This window comes from Natrix helvetica (assembly GCF_964273705.1).
Source record: "Natrix helvetica genome assembly, chromosome: 5".
Classification (NCBI taxonomy): Eukaryota; Metazoa; Chordata; class Lepidosauria; order Squamata; family Natricidae; genus Natrix; species Natrix helvetica.
In genome coordinates, this window is record NC_138551.1 from 42,249,098 (window position 1) to 42,272,275 (window position 23,178).

Genomic DNA, 23,178 nt, shown 5'->3' on the forward strand with positions numbered 1-23,178 from the left:
TAGATGAATACACCAGGTCCATGATATTTGGTATATTATGTATTTATTAGATTTTTACCCTGCTTTTATTACTTCATAAGTAATTCAAAGCTTGCATACTTTATCTGTACAGGTACCTATTTTGAGTTATGATCACAACTGAGACTAGAATTTTACTTGCTAAGCAAGGAGATTATTGAGTGAGTCATGCTCAACTTTATGACCTTTTTGCCATGGCTGTTAAGTGAATCACTGCAGTTAATTGAATTATGGTTGTTAGTTGAATCTGGTTCCTCTCATTGACTTTGTTTGTTGGAAGCCGTCTTGAAAGGTTGCCAACAGCTATCTTGTGACTATGGGAGACTGCAACTGTCATAAATACATCCTGGTTGCCAAGGGCCCAAATTTTAATTACATGGCAATGGGAATGCTGTGATGGTTGTAAGTATGAGGAATGACTGAGTGCCACTGTAACTTTGGTTACTAAACAAATGGTTATAAATCATGGACTATCAGCACCTGTTTTGCTTCAGCTAGACAGTGTCACTTGCTAATGTTACATAAGCAGATGCATTCATTCATTCTCAGTTATTACTGATGGTGATTTCATATGTTGCCCTACCCACATGCTTTTGATCTGTTTCATAAGACCCACAAAACTGGCTACCCAAAAATATTTGTGCATGCATGATTTGATAAAGGTATAGGTAATCTTTTTCAGTCTGGAAACTATGACCTTCTTCTTTGTGCCAACGAGTCGGTGACATCAATGAAGTAGGCGGTATTGAAAATTTCAGACATACTTTTTAATGATGGGTTTGGGATTTTGGCTATTTTAAATAATTTTATGACAGCTTTGTATTGCTTAAGGCACCTATTTTGTCTGTCTGAAACTCATGCCCATTTTCTGGAGATACAGGTTGCCCATCCTGATCTAAAATAATATTGTTCCATTAGTAGAAATAAATGACAGTAAATGTAATTCACCTGGGAACTGTTCTGTTTTCGGAATACCTATACAATATCATTCCAAATGTAATAAAAATACTATATAAAATATATTTAATAAAATAAAAATGCTACCCAAGTAACATTCTAACATTCTTCAGTTGATGGTACAAGTTAGAAAGATACTTTAAAAAGTAGGTGCACAATGCAGGTTGGCAGGCTTTTTCGATGATGGACATATCAGCTTACTGGAATGTCTGCTTACTCTCAGTGTGCTAAGTTTGTTTATTTGAAAATAAATTAAGCAATGATCTCTCATCAAAGAAACTGAATAGACTATTTCTGAAGCTTTGGAATCTAAGAAAGTAACAATACAAAGAAAGTAACAGTACAAAGAAACTAGCTATTGAACAAGAAGATTTTATTAAAATTGTGATCTTTTGTATGCTGCTAAGAGAATAATTGTTTGTAACATCTCTTTACACTCAAATTGCTCTTTTTCTGATCTGAATACTGTGGCGAAGTCTTCTTAAACGTCTAACAGCAGGGGACAGCAATATATCACAGAAAAGCCAGCATGTCACAAATATAGAACAATATAGTGTAGATACAGCAAATGTTTTCAGATAACACAGGAAGTGGTATCTTCTAGCAAATTTTTAATGGAGAAATAGTTCAAAACCAAATTTGTTTGAAATGTACTTGATTATCATCAATTTTGAAATATAATAGCTAAGGTTCTGCACTCTTTCAAAATGATTCAGAAGTGCTTCAGACTTTTCAGAAGAAGAAGCATTGGTAGTATATATGTAGCTCAGGATTAAACTATGGAATCCTTGGGGCAATATGAACTTGGTTGCTTGCTTTCAGTCATTTCATTATCCAACTACATAATATCAGAATATCAGTACTAGAAAGTGGGATCTGCTCCCTGTGTAGATGCTGTATACAGTATATATAATTATCAGCATATAGTATACAGTATATACATAGCTTGCAATAGCAGTGAGAAAGCATAACAAAAACTCAATCTTACAACTCATGGACTGACTCAACCATAGTTTCAGCTGGGAAAAAGCATTCTAGACCAAACTAAATCCCAAAAAGCTATGGAATTCCTGAAAACTTGGCATTCAGACAAATAACCCATTACTATGCAGAGATAAATCATGCATATACACCATTTAGAAGAGACAATAAAAATGTTAAGAACAAAACAAAAAGACCAAAAAAACATCCTTACTAGCAGCCAGCAAGTGGAGGACAGTTGGGAATTTAGCAGAGAGTGATGAGGTGAACTTGGAACATTGCAACCATCAAAAATAGATGCTGGTTGCTAAGCATTCAAATTTTGAATGTCCTCTAGGGATGCTACAAGGGTCCTAAGTGTGAAAATAAGTAAGTCATAAGTTTTTTTACTTTAAATTTTTTAATTAAACAAATTTAAAATAAACTTCATTAAATAAAACATTCCACTAATACCTTAATTAACAAATATAATCTGCTTCCAGACACAACTTAATCAGTACCCAAATACTACCTCTGGAAAAATACAGTCTTCACAACCTTCCAGATTGTTATCACCATGGAGGCCAGCCTAATTTCTAAAGGGAGAGTGTTCCTAAGTAAAATAGCCATGATTAAAAAAATATGGTATGCATTTTCTGGCTCTCATCTCCCATCAAGAGAGATAACTTTGTTTTTTGGGGAGGAGGAATAACAAACAGCTTCTCCCAAAAGAATGTAGCCCATTATTTAATGAAAAATTTGTGTAGCACAGTTGTTTCAGTGAGAAAGGCAAAGGAATGAGAAAGTTGATCCTTAAATGAAGAAAGGTGAACCATGAGTTAGAAAGTGGCAGGGAAAATGGAGGAACGTTTTGATAAGTAATCCAATGTTCAGCTATAGAAGTAGACAGAAACAAGACTCTTGCCACAATAAAGACATTTAAAATCTGAGGACTTCCTGCGACAGCAAAGAGGGAACATATACTAGGTGGAGAAAGTATATACACATATACATACCATACAAACAAACTTATGCTAAGGAGCATTGCACAATTTCTACCTTATTTGGGAAAGAAGGATAAAACTGAATTGTTCTGAACTGAAGAGAGAAGCAGGTGCTGGGAGACAATCAGCTACTCTTTGCAGCTTGTGCAGAGTTCTTGTCCTTGAAGATCAGTGTTGGGTCCTTCACCCATTGGAAGGGAGAAAAGATTCATATCTATAACTCTTTTTTCAGTGCTGTTTGTTCTGAGCATCAGTACCAAGCAAAAAAAAGCAAAGTTGTCTAATATACCGATAGTGAGAAATTACATGCCTTCTTCCCAGAATACCATACTGAGAAAGGATTCTAGAAGATTGAAAGGTAAAATGCATGTTAGGGATTATATTTTTCAGTGGATACATTTAAGTATACTTTCAAATTTCTGATTAATTTATGCCCACATCTGCTCAGTTTGTATTTTGTTGCATTTGCTTTGACACTATTTAGGAAATACATTAATATCAAAATATTACTACATAAATGTGGAGGCTACTGAAACTTTACTATTGTAACATTTGAGGAAAGGAGGATAGTAATCAGTTCTCAGAATAATATAATAGTATTGCAATTTCTTAATACCTAGATAAATATCTAGAAACTTATATTCTCTGACTACTGTCCAGAAAAGGACAGTTACAAGTATTTGGGTTCTGATGGTGCAGGTAGAAGATCACCAGGCTGAGCGGGAGGGAAGGATCAAACAAATGATCAGTCTCAGGGCCCTTCACACCCAGAAGACATCTAAGCCAACCCCCTTGAATTCCATTGATTTTCATCTACTGCCAATTTGCTTTGACCATTAGTAGTTCAGATTTTTGTAGATCCTAAACTTGCAATGAACCTTTATATAGGTAGTCCTTAACTTTTAACACTTCTTTTAGTGACTATTCAAAGTTACAACAGCACAGAAAAAGTGACATATGACCGTTTTTCACATGTACAACTGTTTCAGCATCCCCATGGTCACATGATCAAAATTCAGATAGTTGACAACTGGTTCATATTTATGATGGTTGCAGTGTCCTGGGGTCATGTGATCAACTTTTGCAAACTGACAAGGAAAGTCAATGGGGAATCCATATTCACTTAACAACCATGTTACTAACTTAACAAATGCAATGATTCACTTAACAACTGTGGCAAGAAAAGTCATAAAATTGAACAAAACTCACTTAATAAATGTTTGATTTAGCAACATAAATTTTGGACAATTGTGGTCGTAACTTGAGGACTACCTGTATTCATTTGAACTGTCTGGGCTTCCTGATTTCCTGCCTTTGATAGATGGATTTTAAGAAGGGAAATGAGAGTCTTTTTATTTCTATCTTTATTTGTGAAGGGGAAAAAAGGAGGAAATCATATTATAAAATTTAATAGGGTGCAAATGGGATGTACTGGGATGAATGCAACGCATGGGTTGCCCAGTCAAGTAACTATAATTAAATTGTGATCAGAATTTAAGTTTAAATAACCCTAAAAAAGCAGTTCTGGCTCTTTTTATGATGAATGTAATATACAGTATTTAATGGAAAAGTCCATATTTCCCCAAGTTTCTTTTGGTTCTATTTTTGTTTTAAACTTCCTGTTTTAATTGTTTTTGAAACAATTTTCAACTGTTCTTTTAACTAGAAAATTTAAGAGGAACAAAACTGTTGCAGCAAATTTCAGTAATTGTCTTTACATTGACAGGACTAAAAAAAAAAGTTAAGGTTAATTTAAGGTTGTTATCTCAGATCAGGTTTTTTCCCCAGGATATACTTATTTGATTAGAAATCTCATTTAAATAGAAAGTTGGGTGATTGATGGAAAATAAACCAAAACTTGGTTGGTATTTAGGGGGTGTTAAGGATAATGTGGCTGCCTGGAATCTGAAGAGGAGTACTCTTTATTCAAAGAGCATTATAAACCACAACTTTTCTTTTTGTAGAACCACTTGCTGTGCTGTGCTGTGACTCTGTCTTAGAATGGGCCCTTAGATACAGAATTTTTCCTTCAATTACTGTAAGTAAACATAGCAACTTTCAAAAGGCTAGCCCCACCACGTCGCAGAATGACTTTGGAAAGGGTGAGGATTAGACTCAGGTTTTCTTCATACGGGCTTTCCTAATTCTTACAGGAACTAGATTTCCCATGACTCTCCCTGAGCCAGATAGCTGCCTGAAAGGATTACTTTCTCCAGTACATTGCTCTTGGGTATTGAGCACCAGATGGTCAGATGCTCTGCTACCTTACCCTACCGAGAAAGGACCAAGCCCTGGGACCAGTATGCAGCCAAGATAAATGCATGAGTAGGAAAGCTGTCCATTTGCTACATGTGACACAATTCCAGATATCTTTCTTTACAGGCTCTCTTTGGCAGTGAGTTCTCTTGAGCTAACTCTGGGCTAGGATGTGAGCCTTGCTAGGCATCACAGCATGGGAAAATAAGGATTTCAAATGCTGCGACTGGGGATCACATCAGGCCTTGTCAGTTAAGGGATAAATCACTGCTCCCTTATATCTAAGCTGGAGAGTACACACCAAGTATGCATAGTTTGCTGGCTTGCTATTTTTTGTGCGAAGAGCTACATTGTTCTGTTTTGCATGTACAAAATGCCTGGGGTTTCAATCTCTTAATTTTTCACTTGGTTTTAATTAATATAGTATGCTATACAGTTATTTTGGTGTCTAAACCACAATTTATGGTTTAATATGATTGTGCAGCTAATTGAGCAAATTGTGGCTTAATGCAGCATGCAAATTTGGCCACTGAAAAATAAGGAATGATTTATGGCCTTGAGAAAGAGAGAGGCAGATCAAATAGCTAATACATTGCTGGATGGCAGTATCAAAAGTATGTGATTATAAGCAGTTCCTTTTGTGCTAAAGTACGGCAATATCCTGAAAATACCATCTAATAAGTTTCTTGGAACTGTAACAAAATTTCACCCTGATCATATTTTTCAGAATTTGATTCTGAATCAAATGGAAACAACAGTGCCTTACGGTCATTTATAAAATGGTACGAGATGTTATTTCCCATCAGTTAATTATCACAGATGTATTATTCATATGAGCCTTCTACCACTAAGACTAGAGTCTTCTGGCATTTCTTGAACTTGATTGCCATTCTTGTGTTCTCCAGAATTTTGTGCTAATCAATCCCAGCCAGCATAGTTATCTTCGTTGGAAGATGACAAATAACTTTAATCCAATTTAACTGACAAGTAATCAATGCATCTGTAGGCTGATATATCTAGAGGGAATTCTGTAATTGTAGATGACATATTTGAAGTACAGATTTGTAATCTAACATTGCTTTAGTTTGCAGAAAGTAATAGCAGTCCAGTAGTATGAAACTATAAAGTCAATGTTAATATTAATTTATTAATCTTTAGGTTGCACCAGGAATCTTCGTTGCTGTTGAGATTTTTAAAAAAACACCCTCTGAGCTCTGACGTGACTAGAATCAGTGAAATTCAAGTAATAGCTTCAAATTTACCCTGTACAATTTCCTTCCTTTCATTTCCCTTCTTCTTAGGTCCTTCTCATTTTCAAGTGACTTGCATACGCACAAACTTTCCATGTGCAACTGCTGAGCTTGGGTGGGGGAGGTTGAGTGAAGCAAATTGCAACTTGCCTTGGGATCCATGTGACCGTATTTCCTTCCGCAAAAACTATATTAATCTGATCTTAAGCGAGTGCAAACAGCTAATTGTATTATCATTATCTTTTTGATAAATACAGTGAGGTAACAAGTGTTAGTACAGAATGAACCTTCCAGAATTGAATACGTTGCTCCAAACGGTGAGTTAATCTTGCATAAATTATCTTAACTTTTCGTTTTACATAGGGCTTTTCAATAACAATTAAAAACAATGTGCTACATTATGATACATTCTAAAGTATTGAACTATACTGCTATCATTTGTAGTCAGAAAAAAAGTCCATGATTGTGATAATGATGAATATTTCCCTAGTTGCTGTCAATTCTTTCCTAATATCTAATCTACACATTATATATTCTATTTCATGATAAGTTTGTATTTACTGAGAATAATCATTGATATATATATATATATATATATATATATATATATATATATATATATACACACACACACACACACACACACACACACACACACACACACACACACACACACACATATACACACATATACATATTCATATATATAATTTTGTCATAAAAAGTTGTTCTATAGGTTACCTAGATGGGTTGCTGAATTGTTCTTGAGAATTGAGAAAGTCATATCTATTCTAAAATGGGACAAGTTGGCTTCTCAGAGAATCAAATGTAGAAGAATTAATCGAGGAAGGCAGGATGCATAGCAGTTAAAATCTGAGGTAAAAACCTTGGGTCAGTCACTTCAGCGCAACCTATCTCCACGATGTCATTGGGTGGAAAAAACAGAAAGAGGAAGCACAATGAACCTTTCCTTGAACGCCTAAATGAAAGATGAGGATATAATTCAAGCAAACAAAACAAACAAACAAATACAATAGCTAAGAATAAAAGCATTAAACAAGCAGGATGGGAGTTTACTTTGCTGGCAATTAGTAGAAGGGAAAAGAGAAATCCACGAGCCTAGAAAAAGGATAGTTCGTGGCATTTTGTGAAGAGACAGGTGTCACTCTAACAAATTGATGATATATTATTGATCATGCCCTTTGCAGAAGCCATTTTGTGAGTGGAAAGGGCTTTTTAGGAGTCTTCTTATGGAAAAAACGACAATATGTTCCCAACATTTCAGTGTTCTGTAGCTGAAAAAGATAGGAGAAAAAGATAGCAGGCCATCATGTCATGTCCAACAAATCATGGTTATGAAAACCTTAATTTAACATCACGTTGATTGCAGTGAGTTCCCTCAGCCAATGTTCAATGTGACCTGATTGTGCTCTTATAATTTCCCCTCTTTATGGCTAAAAATTACTTAAGAAATAGGGGAATTTTGATTCAGAAATGACAGAGAAAAAATGTTAATTTCCCCCCTACCTCCTCTAGCAAACAAAGGTCTGTATCTACAGATATTTTCCAATGAAAAGAACAAATTTAGTTTTATTATAAATCTCTGGCCTCACAAAAATTATGGTTAAAAAATGTCATGCAGAGGCAGATCTTTTAAGTTATTACTATGGATGTATATACCCCATTTTTACTTTCAGCAAAAAGATTTTACAAATCTGTTTCATCGGAAGTGAGAATAATGTAAAATAATCAAGTACAGATAATCCTCATCTTACAACTACAATAGAGCCCCAAATTTCACAGACAGTTATGTTAGTTTTGCCCCATTTTACAACCTTTTTGCCATAGTTGTTAAGTGAATCACTGCAGCTGTTAAGTTAGCAACACAGTTTTTAAGTGAATCTAGCTTCCCCACTGACTTGTCAGAAGATATCAAAAGGTGATCACATCATCCTGGGATATTGCAACCATCATAAATACATGCCAATTGCCAAGCGTCCGGATTTTAATCAGCGACTGTGGGAATGCTGCAATGATCATAAGTGTGAAAAATGGTCATACGTCTCTTTTTTCAGGGCCATTGTAACTTCCAGCAGTCACTAAATGAATGGCTGTAAGTTGAGAGCTACTTGTAGCCATCCACAGATATGTAAACTTCAACACTCAGAAACATGAGCAATGGTGACAGTGGCTACAGAGACTGGAAGTTAAAGTCCACCCATAAGGACATTGCCTGTATTAGGGAAGTCTTATGCAGATCGATATTGAAAAGGAGAGACTTTTTCAAATCTCTTTTAATTCTTAAAACTCATAAAAGAGATAGATTGATGTAGTGGTTAAGGTGCTGGATTAGAAACCAGGAAACTGCAAATTCTAAGGCACAGAAGCTACTGTAGTTGGATGATTTGGGGCAGTCACTATCTCTTAGTCCAGGCTACCTCATTGGGTTGCCTTTGTGGGAAAAATAGGAGGGAGCATCATATATGCCACGTTAAGTTCTACAAAAAAGATGGGATATAAATCAAATAAACAAAGAGGTCCTCACATTTTACATTAAATGTCTTATATGTGTACCCCAAATGTGAATGCAATCCAAAACAGAATTTTAGAGGTATCTATGGAAGCTTACATGTATTTTGTAAAGAAAAAAATATTCACAATGAAAACCTAAGAAATATTTGTAAATAAACAGAAATGAATATGAATATTCCTTTTGTCTGAATATATTTTAACAAAGTTTGGAACCGATGCTTTCTAGTGGGAAACCCAAAACTCTATAAATAATAAAAGACAACCCAAGTCTCCTAATTTTATTTTATTATTTTAATGTTTCTCTCTTTGCAGGAGTCCTGTTGAAATGGCATTAATTGCTGTGATTATCTCCATATGCATAGCTTTTCTGGATACAGGATGGGCAACAAAACCCACAACCTATCACAGTATTTGCAAACTGGTGAGTCTTCTGCAAACATGAAATAACTTTGGGATTTCTTGAAAAGAATGGGAAGAAGAGAGATCATTTATTTAAATGGTAGTGCCTGCAGCAGCATATTAGTTCCAAGGGTTTGATCCAAATCCAACAAGAATCCAAAAACTAACATATTAGAATTTTTCAACTGTTTTATTTACCTTTTCATTTTGTAGATGTTCTTTAAAAATACAATTTGTTTATTCATGATTAAAATTTTATATTTTTAGTGTGGGGTACAGAAAAGGGAAATATGATTTAAAGTAGGAATTTCAACAAAAACCTGAAAGGCATCTGGTTCCCTATTTCTTTTAGTTACCCAGATCCATCATTATCTATGGATATTCTCAAAGTCATCCTGGTCATAATTGTCCCAATCATGCTTTTTCAAAAGGCAACTGAACTTTGTTTGTTTTTCCTTGAAGACGTTTCGTTTCTCATCTAAGAAGCTTCTACACGTAGTCCTCATTTAGTATATACGTATCTATATCTATATCTATATCTATATCTATATCTATATCTATATCTATATCTATATCTATATCTATATCTATATCTATATCTATATCTATATCTATCTATCTATCTATCTATCTATCTATCTATCTATCTATCTATCTATCTATCTACCTACCTACCTACCTACCTACCTACCTACCTATCTACCTATCTAGCTAGCTAGCTCAATCTCTATCTTTATCTCTATCATCTCTATGTCTGTCTGTCTGTCTGTCTGTCTGTCTATCTATCTATCTATCTATCTATCTATCTATCTATCTATCTATCTATCTATCTATCTGATATATATATGGTTTTCACATCTAAGGCTGGAATAGAACTCAATCTCCTGGTTTCCATCCTAGTACCTTAACCCTAGACCAAATTGGTGCTCTAATATAAAAATGGTGATCATGATGATGATGATAATAATAATAATATCATCATCATCATCATCAATATCTGCAATAACACCAGCGGAACTGCAAAAAAATGTGCTACTCGGAACATCTTATATTTTAAGAAGGTACTTGGTTGATACCTAGGATGCTAGCAGCAAACCGTATCAACCATTAGCACCAGTCATTGGTATTTGTAATGCATTTTTGAATGTTCAGTTGGCTGAGTTTCATGTTTAATGAATAAAGTATATAATAATATCTATAATAACAATACAGTAATTTTTCCACGTTGTTCAAGGTTGCTTGGCTGTTCAAAGTATATTTTACAGTTTACAATAAGAGATAATATGGCAGGCTTCATTCAGCATATTACCCTTATTGTAAACTGTAAACTATATTTGAACAGCAAAGTAACCTTGACAATGTGGAAAAAATACTGTATTATTATTATTATAATAAATATTATTATAATATTATCATCATCAACTCTATGAAGGGACTCAATAGAGGAAATCAAATTTAATATATTTTCCTCTAAATTTAATTCTACTTAAGTATGTATATGGCATTGTAGTATCATGCAGTATAATATTTTTAACACTTGTTGCCATCATACCTGATCAAGTTTGAAATCCCTTAAACTGCTGTTTGCCTCAGGATTAAAACCCCATGGAATACATCAGACACTTCCCACTGATATGATGTAAAAAAGATGTGGAGACTCTAGAAAGAGTCTCCACATCTTTAGTATCTGACCTCATCATTTCCTATATGTTTCTTGCTACAGAAAAAGAGAAGTGCAGATTGCAATGGGAGGAGGCTGAGTTCTGTCCTGGAAGACTTGCCTGCTGAGATAGAGGAACTCTTCCTGGATGCCAATGTTCTACAAACTCTTTCGAATGCATCTTTCATACAATACCATGTCCTACAGAACCTCAGTCTACATGCAAATGGATTGGAACTCATTGAACCTGGGGCATTTTTTGGCATTAGGAATCTTAGTCTGCTAACTGTGTCAAACAATTTCCTCTCCCTCAATTATTCTGTAACAGCATCTGCTTTATGGACTTTGACTTACCTGAGGAAACTGGACCTCTCTGGAAACCAGCTTACTGAGCTTATGATGGGCAAATTGATCCAACATTTGTTTTCTCTAGAATCCTTGTCTTTAGCAAGGAATGCCATCATGAGGTTAGATGACTCTCACTTCAGAAACCTGCCCAATCTGCAACATCTGGATTTACAGCAGAATTACATCTTTGAAATTGAGGCTGGGGCATTTGAAAACATGCCAGCTTTGCAACAGCTTAACCTGGCGTACAACAACATACCTTGCATTGTGCAGTTTGATCTCATCCAAATTCGGATGTTAAATGTTAGCAACAATCACATTGAATGGTTCTTGTCTGCAGAGAATAATGCTTCTTTTGAACTGGAAACACTAGATCTTTCCTACAACCAGCTTCTGTTCTTCCCACTACTGCCCAAGTTAAATAAATTGCAGACTCTGATGCTGACACACAACCACATGAATTTCTATGGCAAATTTTCCAATAATTCAAACAGCTCAGTTCAGTTACTATTCCTAGATGGCAATATCATTAACATCACCAGCCAAGAACTTTGGGAAGAAAACAATCATGGCAATCTCTCTTCTTTAACATTTCTGGATATGAGCTGGAATGAGTTCTCTTATTTTCCAGACCACTTTTTAAAGGGGTTAATTTCCCTTCTTTATCTGAACCTCAGTCACAACTGCTTAAAAACACTGAACATAGAGGACAGGGAAATGCTAAATACTCTCATTGACTTGGATCTCAGTCACAACCTGCTTTCAAAGCTACAGATGAATTTGGGTTCTGAAGGCACCTTAACCAACCTCAGAAAGTTTAATCTTAGCAGCAACAATCTACATGGCTTGCCACATCAATTCTTTATCCATGTAAGAAAAATCACTACAATTGACATAAGTAAAAACCCAATCCACATCTGTTATCCATATAGTGCTACAAGCCCTGATTGTGTAACTTTTACTTATGCTAATTCCTTAAGGAACCTTGTATTGTCTGGCTGTAACCTAAGCATGTTGTCCTGCCATTTCTTCAAGGGGACTTCCCTCACATATTTAGACCTTTCTGATAATCCTAGATTGCTTATTAGTGGCTTGGAAACTCTGAAAGATATCGCTTCATCCATACAGGTACTCTATCTTAGAGATACTGGCCTATCTGCTGCAGGCACTAAGATGGACTTTTCTGCATTTCAGAAACTGGTGAACTTGGATCTGTCTGGTAACAGTTTGGTGTACTTCCCAGAATCTTTAATAGACCTTAAACTTTATACTCTAGATCTCAGGATGAATTTCTACCATACCCTACCTCAATACTTCATGGAAAAGCAACTTGGAAAGAGTTTGCATGTGATCTACCTCAGTAAGAATCCTTATGACTGCTGCAAAATGAGTTGGTGGGATACTCTGCAAAGCCATGGAACCATACACATTGGAGACATAAGTGACATCACTTGTAATTACTCCTCTAGTTTCATCCGTGCAACAAATATACCTGAATCAGTTCACCATGACTGTAGATGGCTAACAACTAACATGGCTTTGTTGTATCTGGTGCTTATTCTTCCTACCTGTTTGACCCTACTGTTTACTTTTATCATCATCTTTTTAATATACAGGGAAAAAATTCTTAAGATGCTAAAGAGCAGGCATAAGAAATCAAGCCCATACTGAAATTTGGTGGCAGAAAGATGCAATCTAATCTAATAGCACTCAATAATATGCTTAGAAGGTTACATTTGCAGTCACAGATTTAGTTTTAATAAGCTCTAACTTGTAGTAATGGTTTACATATCTAAAATGCCCAAATGTTATATTCAAGCACATAATTGGCAGACAGTAAAAACCATAAAATTGTAGTATGGGTTAAATTAATACTAGGAAGAAAAGTCTTTATGGTCAAATGTAATGTATATAAGAGATTTATATTGTGAATAAGCCATGACTTTTGAATAAATCCAACTCTACAGCTTCTTGGGCAAATTTTGGAACTTTGTTTATACAATACTCTAATCTTCTTCAGATGTTGTGACCAAGTTTTATTCTTTGGTTGTTTATAAATTTATAAATAAATTTTTGAAAAAGTATTGCTATCTTCAGTGTTTTGATTAGACAATGCATTTTTTTTCTGAGAATGAGAAGATAGTTAAATGATTTCCCCCCTCAGATTAAATCACAATTCAAGAGACAAGTGTACAGTCTTATTGTTGAATGATATATTAAGAATATGCATCTGATAGCACAGATCCTGAAGACAGTATCTTGATGATACTCGGCTTTCTATCTCCATCCCAGATTGTCTGAATGATGCGTAGAGGTTCTGTCTTAGCGCAAGGAGGATGTGGGGTGCTATAGACTTCTGCTAAACCTAAGCAAGTATGTGTAGCTCAGGGGTTTTGGATCTCCTTGGTTACAGGGATCTTCCATTTTTTGTTCTGTATGGGGCAGTGTTGACCCAGACAGACTCAGTGCACAATCTGCTAGTGGGGGTGGGGTGTCTTCTTGGATTCACAACTCTTTCTTGAAAAGCAGCTGGCAGCTGTGGATAGGAAGGCCTTTGCGTAGCTTTGGGATGTGAGTCAGTTGTGCATATTTTTGGATTGAAGGATCTTGCTCACGGTTATTCATGCCCTCATGCCCTCTGGACTTGACTACAGGTAATCCTTAACTGACAATCATTATTGAGCCCACAATTTCTGTTGCTAAGCAATAGTTATTAAGTGAGTTCTGTCCTCTTTTATAAACTTTCCTGCCGCAGTTGTTAAGTGAGTCACTTGTTAAGTTAGTAACACAGTTGTTAATTGATTCAGTCTTCGCTATTGCATTTGCTTGTTACCTCAAGACACTGCAACTGTCATAAATACTGTATTTTTCGGAGTGTAAGACACACCATTTTTCCTCAAAAAAAGAGGCTGAAAATCTGGGTTCATCTTATACATCGAATACAGCATTTTTTGCCTCCCGAAGCCTCGCCCCCTTCACCTAAATGGCTGTGCGTAGCCTTATGGAAGCTTTCAGAGAGCTCCTGGGGGCTGGAGAGGGCAGAAATGAGCAAAAAATGGCCCATTTTTTGCCCCCCCAGCCCCCAGCAGCACTCTATAAGCCTCCATAAGGCTATGAATGCAATTTTTTTGACAAAAAAAGGGACCTGTTTTTTGCGAAAAACGGGCCTTTTTTGCTTGTTTTTGGCCCCCCACGCCCAGGAGCACTCTGCAAGCCCCCCCTAGGATATTCATGCCTTTTTTTAAAAAAAATGGCCCGTTTTTGTGAAAAACGAGCCATTTGTGGGAGGTTTGCAGAGTGCAAAAACTTTTTTTTTCCTTTGGGAAAGCTCTTTAACTGATTGATGAGAATTACATTGATCAAGTGCTATGCCAGCAGAAACAAAGTCTTAGGTGCTGCAGATTGTCAGCGATTTCCTTCTCCAGCACATGGATAAATACACCTGGAAACATCTACCTACCTACCTACTTTCTCTCTCTCTCTCTCCCTACCTATCTACTGTATTTCTCTCTCTCTTTCCCTCTACCTACCAACCTACCTACTCTCTCTCTCTCCCCCTCCCTATCTACTGTATTTCTCTCTCTCTCTCTCTCTTTCTATTTCTCTCTTTCTATCCTTCTACCTGCCTGCTACCTACACACACTCTCTCTCCCTACCTATTGTATTTCTCTCTATATATATTTTTCTCTCTCTCTCTATCCCTTTATCTACCTACCTACTTACCTACCTACCTTCCTACCCAACTATTCTCTCTCTCTACCTACCTACCTACTGCATTTCTCTCTCTCTCTCTCTCCCTCTATCTACTACCTACTTTTTAAAAAAATTTGCCTCTTCAAAACCTTGGTGCGTCTTATACTCCGGTGCGTCTTATACTCTGAAAAATACGGTACATGCCAATTGCCAAGTGTCTAAATTCTGATTATGTAACCATGGGGTTGTTAAAATGGTCATACAAATGAAAAACTGTCATAAATCACTTATTTTAGCGCCGTTGTATCTCAGTCACTAAACAAATGGTTGTAAGTCAAGGACTATCTGTATTGCAACGTGCTCTAGCTGGAGTTGCCCTTGAAGATCATTTGTAAGCTTTGGCTGGTGCAAAATGAGGCAGTGTAGACAGTCAATGATGTCATTTATTCAGTGTGTGTCATTTATTCATGACTCAGTGAGATGCATTGGCTCCTAGTGTGTTTTCAGTTCAAGGTACAGGTAGTCCTTAACTTACGACCACAATTGAGCCCAAAATTTATGTTGTCAACATTTGTTAAGTGAGTTTTGCACCATTTTACGACTTTTCTTGCCACATTTGTTAAGTGAATCACTGCAATTGTTAAATTAGTAGCACAGGTGTTAAGTGAATCTGGTTTCCCCATTGACTTTGCTTGTTGCAAAAGGTGATCATATGATTCCAGGACACTGCAACCGTCATAAATATGAGTCCGTTATTAAGCATCTGAATATAAATCATGTGACTATGGGGATACTGCAATGGTCATAAGTGTGAAAATGGTCATACGTCACTCATTTCAGTGCTGTTGTAACTTTGAATGGTCACTAAGGAAGCTATTGTAAGTCGAGGACTACCTGTACTGTTAATCTATTTTACATCCTTTCATGATTTGGTACCAGGCAAGCTGTGGGACTGTCTCATCCTAATTGCTTCTACCCATTCCACCTGGCATCGCAGAAGGGGCATGCTAAGGAGTGTCAGCTGGTGGTGGTGGGGGGCTCAGGAAGAAGAGCATTTTCTACCTTGGCATATACAATTTGGAAAAAGTTCCCTTTGAGATTAGGTTAGCTTCAACCCTAACTTTCACAAAGCTTTGAAAAGTTGGTTCTGGGCCTGGGCCTGGGGCCCCGGGTATACAATAGAGACTTTCTCTTGACTTTGTTGATGATCATTTTGTGATGCTTGGCTGCTATGTGTTTTTATGTTTATAATGCATTTTATCTATTTTATTGTCAGCTGCCTAGATTCATATATGTGATTTAGGAGGTCATATAAAGTAAATAAATAAATACGACTACAGCAACTGAGCTACAAGGTAGTCAAGAAAAATACTACAGAAATGCTTATAGTAAGGTTTGTCCCAGCTGAAAAATGCTGTCATCTATATAGCCAAATGAATTCATTTGGGTGATCTGAATTCTGATTGACAAAACAGCAATTTTCAAAGAAGTGCGAAGTTTGCCTTATGAAGATAATCAAATGATGGAACAGATAGATTTATGGTATACATGTTTTCTGAGAGACTTTTCCTGTTGTGCTGCATTGCCAGCAGTTGGTGTTGTGGCCAAGAATTAAACTGCCATTGTCTGAGAAAGCAAATAAGCTTTCGGTAAATGCAGATCTATGTTGCCTCTTTGAGGCTTTCCTGTGGTAGAGGCCTTCCTTGCAGGAAAACCACATGCTGAGTAAATTTCAACTCTCATTCTGATGAACACACATCCTGAAGATGCGTAGATGCATCTTAGTTCATGATTCTGAAATCTGGGGTCATGCTTCTCATTACTAAGAAATAAGTCCCAGTATAAGGAAAAGAGAACAATTTATGATGTTTTTCTCTTGACTTTACCCATTTCTTAATAACTATGAAATAATGCAACTGAAAAGTAATGATTTTTCTTCAGAAGAATAATAGTACTCCTTTTTTTCTCTTGTAAATCAGATGTGCAAATTTGTTATGCCATATATAGGAACAAGAAAGATTAACTGGTTGCTTTTGGTTCGAGTAAAACTTTAGTTCTGAGTATTGGAGAAGAATATTACAAAGCTAATGGTGTGATATGGCAATTGAGTAGAGGAATATTACAGAAATTACATTTACCTTATAAGAATATTATAAAATCAAGGGTGGTGGGCAAAGAATGATGGGATAGTATTATATGCTTTCTGCAAACATACAGTATCTATAATTAATATTATACTTTTGCTAACCCAATTAGCTTTTTAAAGTCTTAGATTACTATTATTGGAAACTGTACTTATAGAAGTATGCTATAGTACAATTAATTCGATTAAATATATTCCATGAAGTCTGTATAGCCTATTTTCAGCAGGGAGCAGAGGATACTTCACAGGAAACAATAGTTGTATTTAATGGAAGAGAACACCACTTAGATTTTAAATTCTTCACAAAGCTGTACAAAAAACATAGCATTCACCACAATCATTACGACTGTGTGTGCATTCAGACTTCCTACCCAACCCCATTGTGGTGAAAATGAGAACGAAGGCTTCTTATTGCAGAGATGGGATAGGTTTATTTGCATTATCATATTTGAGTCATATCATTTGAGCCTTGTGCATTAACACCTAACACTATTAACACTTTATATGCCTTGACTTTTGCCAGTTCTTTAGTTTCAAGAACAAACTATACAGGTATATAACTGCTCAAGTGTGTTTTGCACAGAGATAACATTCACCAAATTAAATGTGCTCTTTTTGCATTTGACTAATCTCAAAGGGCTGTTTCCAGTTTCCAGATTTCAACAGTTATTTTGTTCTCAGTGGCTTTTGTCTTCGGTTTTTCTTAAATGGTGTAGCTGCTTTCTACCACAGTGTTACTACAGTTTTATGTACTGCATTTCTAGAATATCTGAGAGTCCTGTACTAAGAAAGAAAAACATAATAATGTGGCTGGACTTAACTTTGCATTATATCATACATTTATTTGTTTGGATGTTGTCTTAATTTAGCCAGCCACTGTAATTTGCAAATTATGTGCAAAACATTCAGTTGTGGCTTATTCAATGAAACATAATTAAACAAAGTATGACTTTACATGATTGCATGTACACAATTTGAGTGTTTCAAAGATAACAGTATTATAAAATTAAACTTTTAAGCACTTAAAAGCCAGGACCAAATTGGCATAATTCCCATTAAATTTACCCTGAATAAAGTTGTAGTTTTCTTTAAATAACTTAAAAAAATATTTCCAGTAATCTATCTATTATAATTACTGCTGTATTTTAAGACTCTGGTTTACAAGTTTACAATAAACCATCAGAATCAATGACACATGTACCTAGCACAAACATGATTGATAAAATCATAGATTGAAATACCCATTGTCCAGCAACAATCTTTACAATGAATTAAAAGTTCTACAAAAAAAAAGGGCTGTCTTAACTACTTCACTGAAAGCTGTCAGAGAGGAGACCATTTAGAAAGGATACTATGTGGAGTTATATCCCTGATTATCATCACCATATATCTAATACCTCACTTGGAAGCACACAGTGCTTCATGTAGATAACAATCATAAAAAGGAGTGTTAAATCTTGTTTTATTCCAAATGGGACAAAATGCAGTCAAATCTGCAGAAAAAATAAATGTAAGTTAAATTCAAGTTAAATATTAAAGCACATGCTTTATTGGAGATCCATTTTGTAAAAGATCCAGGTTTCTTGCACTAAACGGGCTGATCAACTAAATTATATTTTGCAATATTAGGAATTGCTGATATTCCTTTGAAAAAAATCTTTTGTCAGACTAAGAAAATGTCATTAAAATGTTTTTATTTTTATTTTTTTAGACATCCAAATATATAATTCTTAAGGATAATACAACCTATTCCCAAATCACTCTATATCGCGAACTATTTTGATAAATAACAAATTATTTTTAAGTGCAAAAATTTGCCTCAAACAGATTTTTTAATGAGAAAACACTGCCCCCTGGAGAACAAATGCTGGCTTTTTAAAAAAAAAAAAACCTTGACTACATATCATTACTCACATTTGCTAGTTACCTACATTAATAACTGGCAAATATATATATATATGTATATGTATATGTATATGTATCCATAGTATTTAAGTCCCAATTATTCTCTTAAATAGGATCCAATCAGTTATAACAAGTCATTAAAAAAACTGTTACCATGTAAGATGGCTGAGAATTCTATGGATCAATTTTTTGGTACTTAAAATTAGTTTCTTCCATCTAAGTACAATATTTTTAATCCCAATCTAAATTATTTAATAAAAAGCACTGTCTTTCCCACCACAAAATTGTTTGTGCATATATCTGTGATGATGAACCTCTGGCATCTGTGCTGGAAGTGGCACGCAGAGCCATCTCTCCGGGCATGCCAGCCAGAACCTGTTGCTCTTCCAGGTTCCAGCATGCGCCAGCCAGCTGGTCTTCATGCATGCATGCACACCAGAAAACGGAAGATCAGGTGACCGGCATGTATGTACATGCTGGAAACTGGAAGCTCAGTTTCCCAGTGCGCGCATGCACGCTGGTGAATTACTATTCTGGTTTCTGACAGTCCCGTACATGTGCGCTGGGCAGCTGTTTTGGTTTCCAGTGCTCCCCATATGTGCTCCTGTTTTGGCACTCAGTGCCGAAAAGGTTCACCAACGCTGAATAAACTATAGTTTCCTTGTGTCATTATGAATATCTCTCATCATCTAGCAGCTAGCCTCAAAGTATTCACATGACAGAAGTAAGTTGGTGGATGTGGTCACTTCATTTCTGCCAACATATGGAACTGCTGGGACAAACAACTTAAAATGTTTTTTCCTTCCAGCTGACATAAACATAATTTTAGTAATGGATCTGCTTCTAAAATACCAAAACGATCCTTCAGAAAGTTGCTATTGGAGTCCAATAATGCTTTAATGAGATCTCCTTTCTCTAAGTGAAAATACAAATTCAAGAATCCTATATGTTCTCAAATGGGTTCACTTAAGGTGTGGATGAGGAATTGGAATCTGCCCAAAACCTACTGAATATTAATGTCAGAAATGAAATTTCAACATCTGAAAAGCAAAAGTTTATGCAGAAGGTGGAAGAATTGAGTTAAGAATGAACTATTTTTAAAAACTGATTTTAGTTCTTCTGAATATTTACTTTAGACATTTCCTTTATTTAGAAAATTCCTGGTTGAGGAAGACTTTTTATATCTGGAGTTCTCCCAATAGGCCTTGCCAAATAAGTTCTATCCCATTGATGCAATTCATACGCCTTCTGCAAACATATCTATTTTGAATATGAATGCTTGCAGATATGCTTTCATGTACAATTGGTTCTCTAGTGACGCAGCACTTTCTGTTTTCAGCAATTTTGCTTAGTTTCTTGGTTAAACAAGGGTCCATTTCAGAAATATTGTGTTGGATCATGCACTATGCCAATTTACAAGAATAGTAGGTACCATTTTGTGCTCATGCAATGGACAAAATGGCAGCTGCTGTTCTGGCAACTCTGTCTGAATAAAGTTTATTTAAGTCAATACTTACTTAATGGATATTTCCCATACCAATACAAGAACCAATACAATTTTTCTACTCAACACATTCATAGTCTGTACACACATTTTTGCATATAATTTTAATATAAATATTTCAGAATATTTTTTTAATGACAAGCAAAGAAAAACATGTCGATCATTTTGACATTACACAATGCTACCTTTCATTGATAACTTTAGATAAATATTGTTACTAAAACGAAGTATATATAATTAATAAACGGTCCCTGAAAATCTCCATAAGCTTAGTTTGGCATTAAAATTCATCCTCTGTTTCTGTATCCCACTCACAAGCTTCAAGCTCCTTCTCTTGTGGAAATTCCACCTCTACATTGTAGATAAAATCTGGGTCCTCTTTTCGTTTTCTGTTCTTTTCAAACAATTCATCCATAATTCTTTTCCTTTGGGCTAGCTCTTCATCGTTCAGTTTATTTAGGTCCTCTTCTGGATCAACTGTTTCATTCTGCTCAACTTGTTTCAAACTCTGGCTCAGAGTTTGTCCTTGCAGGTGGCATCTCAACAAATTGTGTAACTTTTTTAGCTGCTCCAAGGATACCCCTTCTAAATACGTTTTGTGCCGAGGATTATTCTTTAGCTGCTCTGCCGCCCTGCTGCAATCTGTATTAAAGGCCAAAATAATGATTATACTTTTTTTAAAAAAAGAAATTTTTGGAAATGTGCATTAGAAAGGTTTTAAATAAAACAAACTTGAAACCTATTTTTGTCTCACTACTGTTTGTGTTTATAAGATATAACACATGCCCATAGTTTAAAATCTACATTGATACAACATAGGTTTGGCAGAATTCTGGAATTATTTCAATGTTTTGTATACACCCAATGTTTTGTAAAGCAAAGATGTCAAAATTGGGAACAAGCCTATGGGAAGTTGTTACAGCAACAGCCCTGCAGCTTTGAAAAGATGTGACATGGCAAAACCTTGAGGAACAAATTCAGACAGTTGTTCCATGAAGCACCTGTCTAAATTATTATTATTATTATTATTTATTAAATTTGTTAGCTGCTCCCTCTCCACAAAGGGACTCGGGGCGGCGTACAATAAATAAGGTTTCCAAACCTTTAGAATTAATGGCCCAAATGTATTGGGAATAAGCTAGGTCAGTCCCAATGCTCTACAAATGTAAACAACTAATTTCCTCGCCAACAAAAATGTGTATAGTCAAAACTATGGTTTTCCCAGTTGCAATGCATGGCTGTGAAAGTGGACCATAAGAAAGGCTGAGTGCCAAAGAATTGAGGCCTTTGAACTATGATGCCGGAGAAGACCCCTGCGAGTCCCTTGGACTGCAAGGTGATCAAATTGGTCAGTCCTAGAGGAGATCAATCCTGACTGCTCTTTAGAAGGTAGAACCTGAAGATGAAACTTAAATACTTTGGCCACCTAATGAGAAGGAAGGACTAAATAGGGAAGAGTCTAATGCTGGGAACTATTGAGGGCAAAAGAAGAATGGGATGACAGAGAATGAGATGGCTGGATAGAATCACTGAAGCAGTGGCGTGAGCTTAAATCAGGGGTGTCCAAACTTGGGAACTTTAAGACTTGTGGACTTCAACTCCCAGAATTCCCCAGCCAGCCATGCCAGAGGATGCCAGTCCTCCAGAGGATGGTAGAAGACAGGAAGGCCTGGAGGAACGTTGTCCGTGGGGTCACGACTTCGCAACTAACAACAACAATTTCTTTTAGATATGGGGTCATACTATGTACATTCATATTGTTTTAATATACCTGTCTCTTATAAATATAGATAATAAAATCAAATTTATAAAACGAAGTGAGCGAAGTATGGGGGGGGTGTCAATGAAACAATTCCATTCCTAAATAAATGCAGAAAAAATGGGCACCGAACACTCTACGTGCATGAGAAAATACTAGTGATAAGTTTGAAATATACCCTAGTGTACCTGAGAATTTGGTAAAATTCCGGAGAGGCATGATGCGCTGGCGCAGATTCTTAAGCTGATCTTCATAGATCAAAACGATAGATGGAGGCTGTAACCGGATGCCACACTTTTTGGCTACATAAGACATCCCAGCTTCTGCTGCAAAGCTCAGCAGGGACAGATCCCAGCCATTTAGTTTCCTTCGGAGAAAAGTATACTCGGGATAGGGCGGTTAAAAGGAACGCCGCGCGATTTTTGGCGGTTTACTGGATGCGTTCCGCGTAGTGTCGTTCGTCGGGCAGTTAAGGGGCCAAGCCGGCAAGCAGAGAGCTTCCCGCGGAGGTGGGAGTGGGGGTGTCGGTGTCTCATCAAGCACTCCTCGAAGTTGCCATTTTTCTGCCGTATGCTCAGGTTATTAATTGAAAGTCCGGCCTGCTCTTTTCCGAAGTGGGGAAGAAGGACGAGCCCAGGGGCGCGAGAAAGGAGAGGGTAGGATAGGATGCCTCGCAGCGAGGAGAGTGTGCTGTCAGGCCAGCCAGATCCCCGCAGGACGCAGGGCGGTTGCCTACTCGAAAGAAGGCGCTGTTCAAGGCGGATGAAAGCAGCGCTTTCCACTCTTGACT

The 23,178-nt window shown here is 36.3% G+C and overlaps 2 protein-coding genes across 3 annotated transcripts; one reads left to right on the forward strand and one right to left on the reverse strand.

Annotated features, from left to right (window-relative positions):
• Positions 1-4,757: 4,757 nt before the first annotated feature.
• Positions 4,758-13,428, forward strand: NRROS (negative regulator of reactive oxygen species). Of its 2 annotated transcripts, none has more exons than XM_081953683.1 (4): positions 4,758-4,977; positions 6,703-6,762; positions 9,290-9,398; positions 11,100-13,428. In XM_081953683.1, exons 3-4 carry the CDS (start codon positions 9,303-9,305, stop codon positions 13,053-13,055), a joined length of 2,052 nt encoding a protein of 683 aa, XP_081809809.1. In that variant the 5' UTR covers positions 4,758-4,977; positions 6,703-6,762; positions 9,290-9,302; the 3' UTR covers positions 13,056-13,428. The 2 variants fall into 2 exon arrangements, with proteins under 2 accessions (XP_081809809.1, XP_081809810.1); XM_081953684.1 differs by lacking the exon at positions 4,758-4,977 and adding an exon at positions 6,420-6,438.
• A 7,290-nt stretch (positions 13,429-20,718) lies between these two features.
• On the reverse strand, positions 20,719-22,711 carry CEP19 (centrosomal protein 19). Its single transcript, XM_081954275.1, has 2 exons — positions 22,577-22,711; positions 20,719-21,271 (listed from the first exon to the last, which is right to left on the reverse strand). The coding sequence occupies exons 1-2, from the start codon at positions 22,701-22,703 to the stop codon at positions 20,910-20,912; spliced, it is 489 nt and encodes a 162-aa protein (XP_081810401.1). The 5' UTR covers positions 22,704-22,711; the 3' UTR covers positions 20,719-20,909.
• Between the last annotated feature and the right edge of the window lie 467 nt (positions 22,712-23,178).

What these genes read in the sequence shown, in the direction of transcription:
- NRROS (XM_081953683.1), top strand. Translation starts at nt 9,303, where the DNA reads ATGGCATTAATTGCTGTGATTATCTCCATATGCATAGCTTTTCTGGAT. An exon ending in ATCACAGTATTTGCAAACTG is followed by an intron (nt 9,399 to 11,099) that starts GTGAGTCTTCTG and finishes TTCTTGCTACAG; the next exon opens with AAAAAGAGAAGTGCAGATTG.
- CEP19 (XM_081954275.1), bottom strand. Translation starts at nt 22,703, where the DNA reads ATGTCTTATGTAGCCAAAAAGTGTGGCATCCGGTTACAGCCTCCATCT. An exon ending in GAATTTTACCAAATTCTCAG is followed by an intron (nt 21,272 to 22,576) that starts GTACACTAGGGT and finishes CCTTTAATACAG; the next exon opens with ATTGCAGCAGGGCGGCAGAG.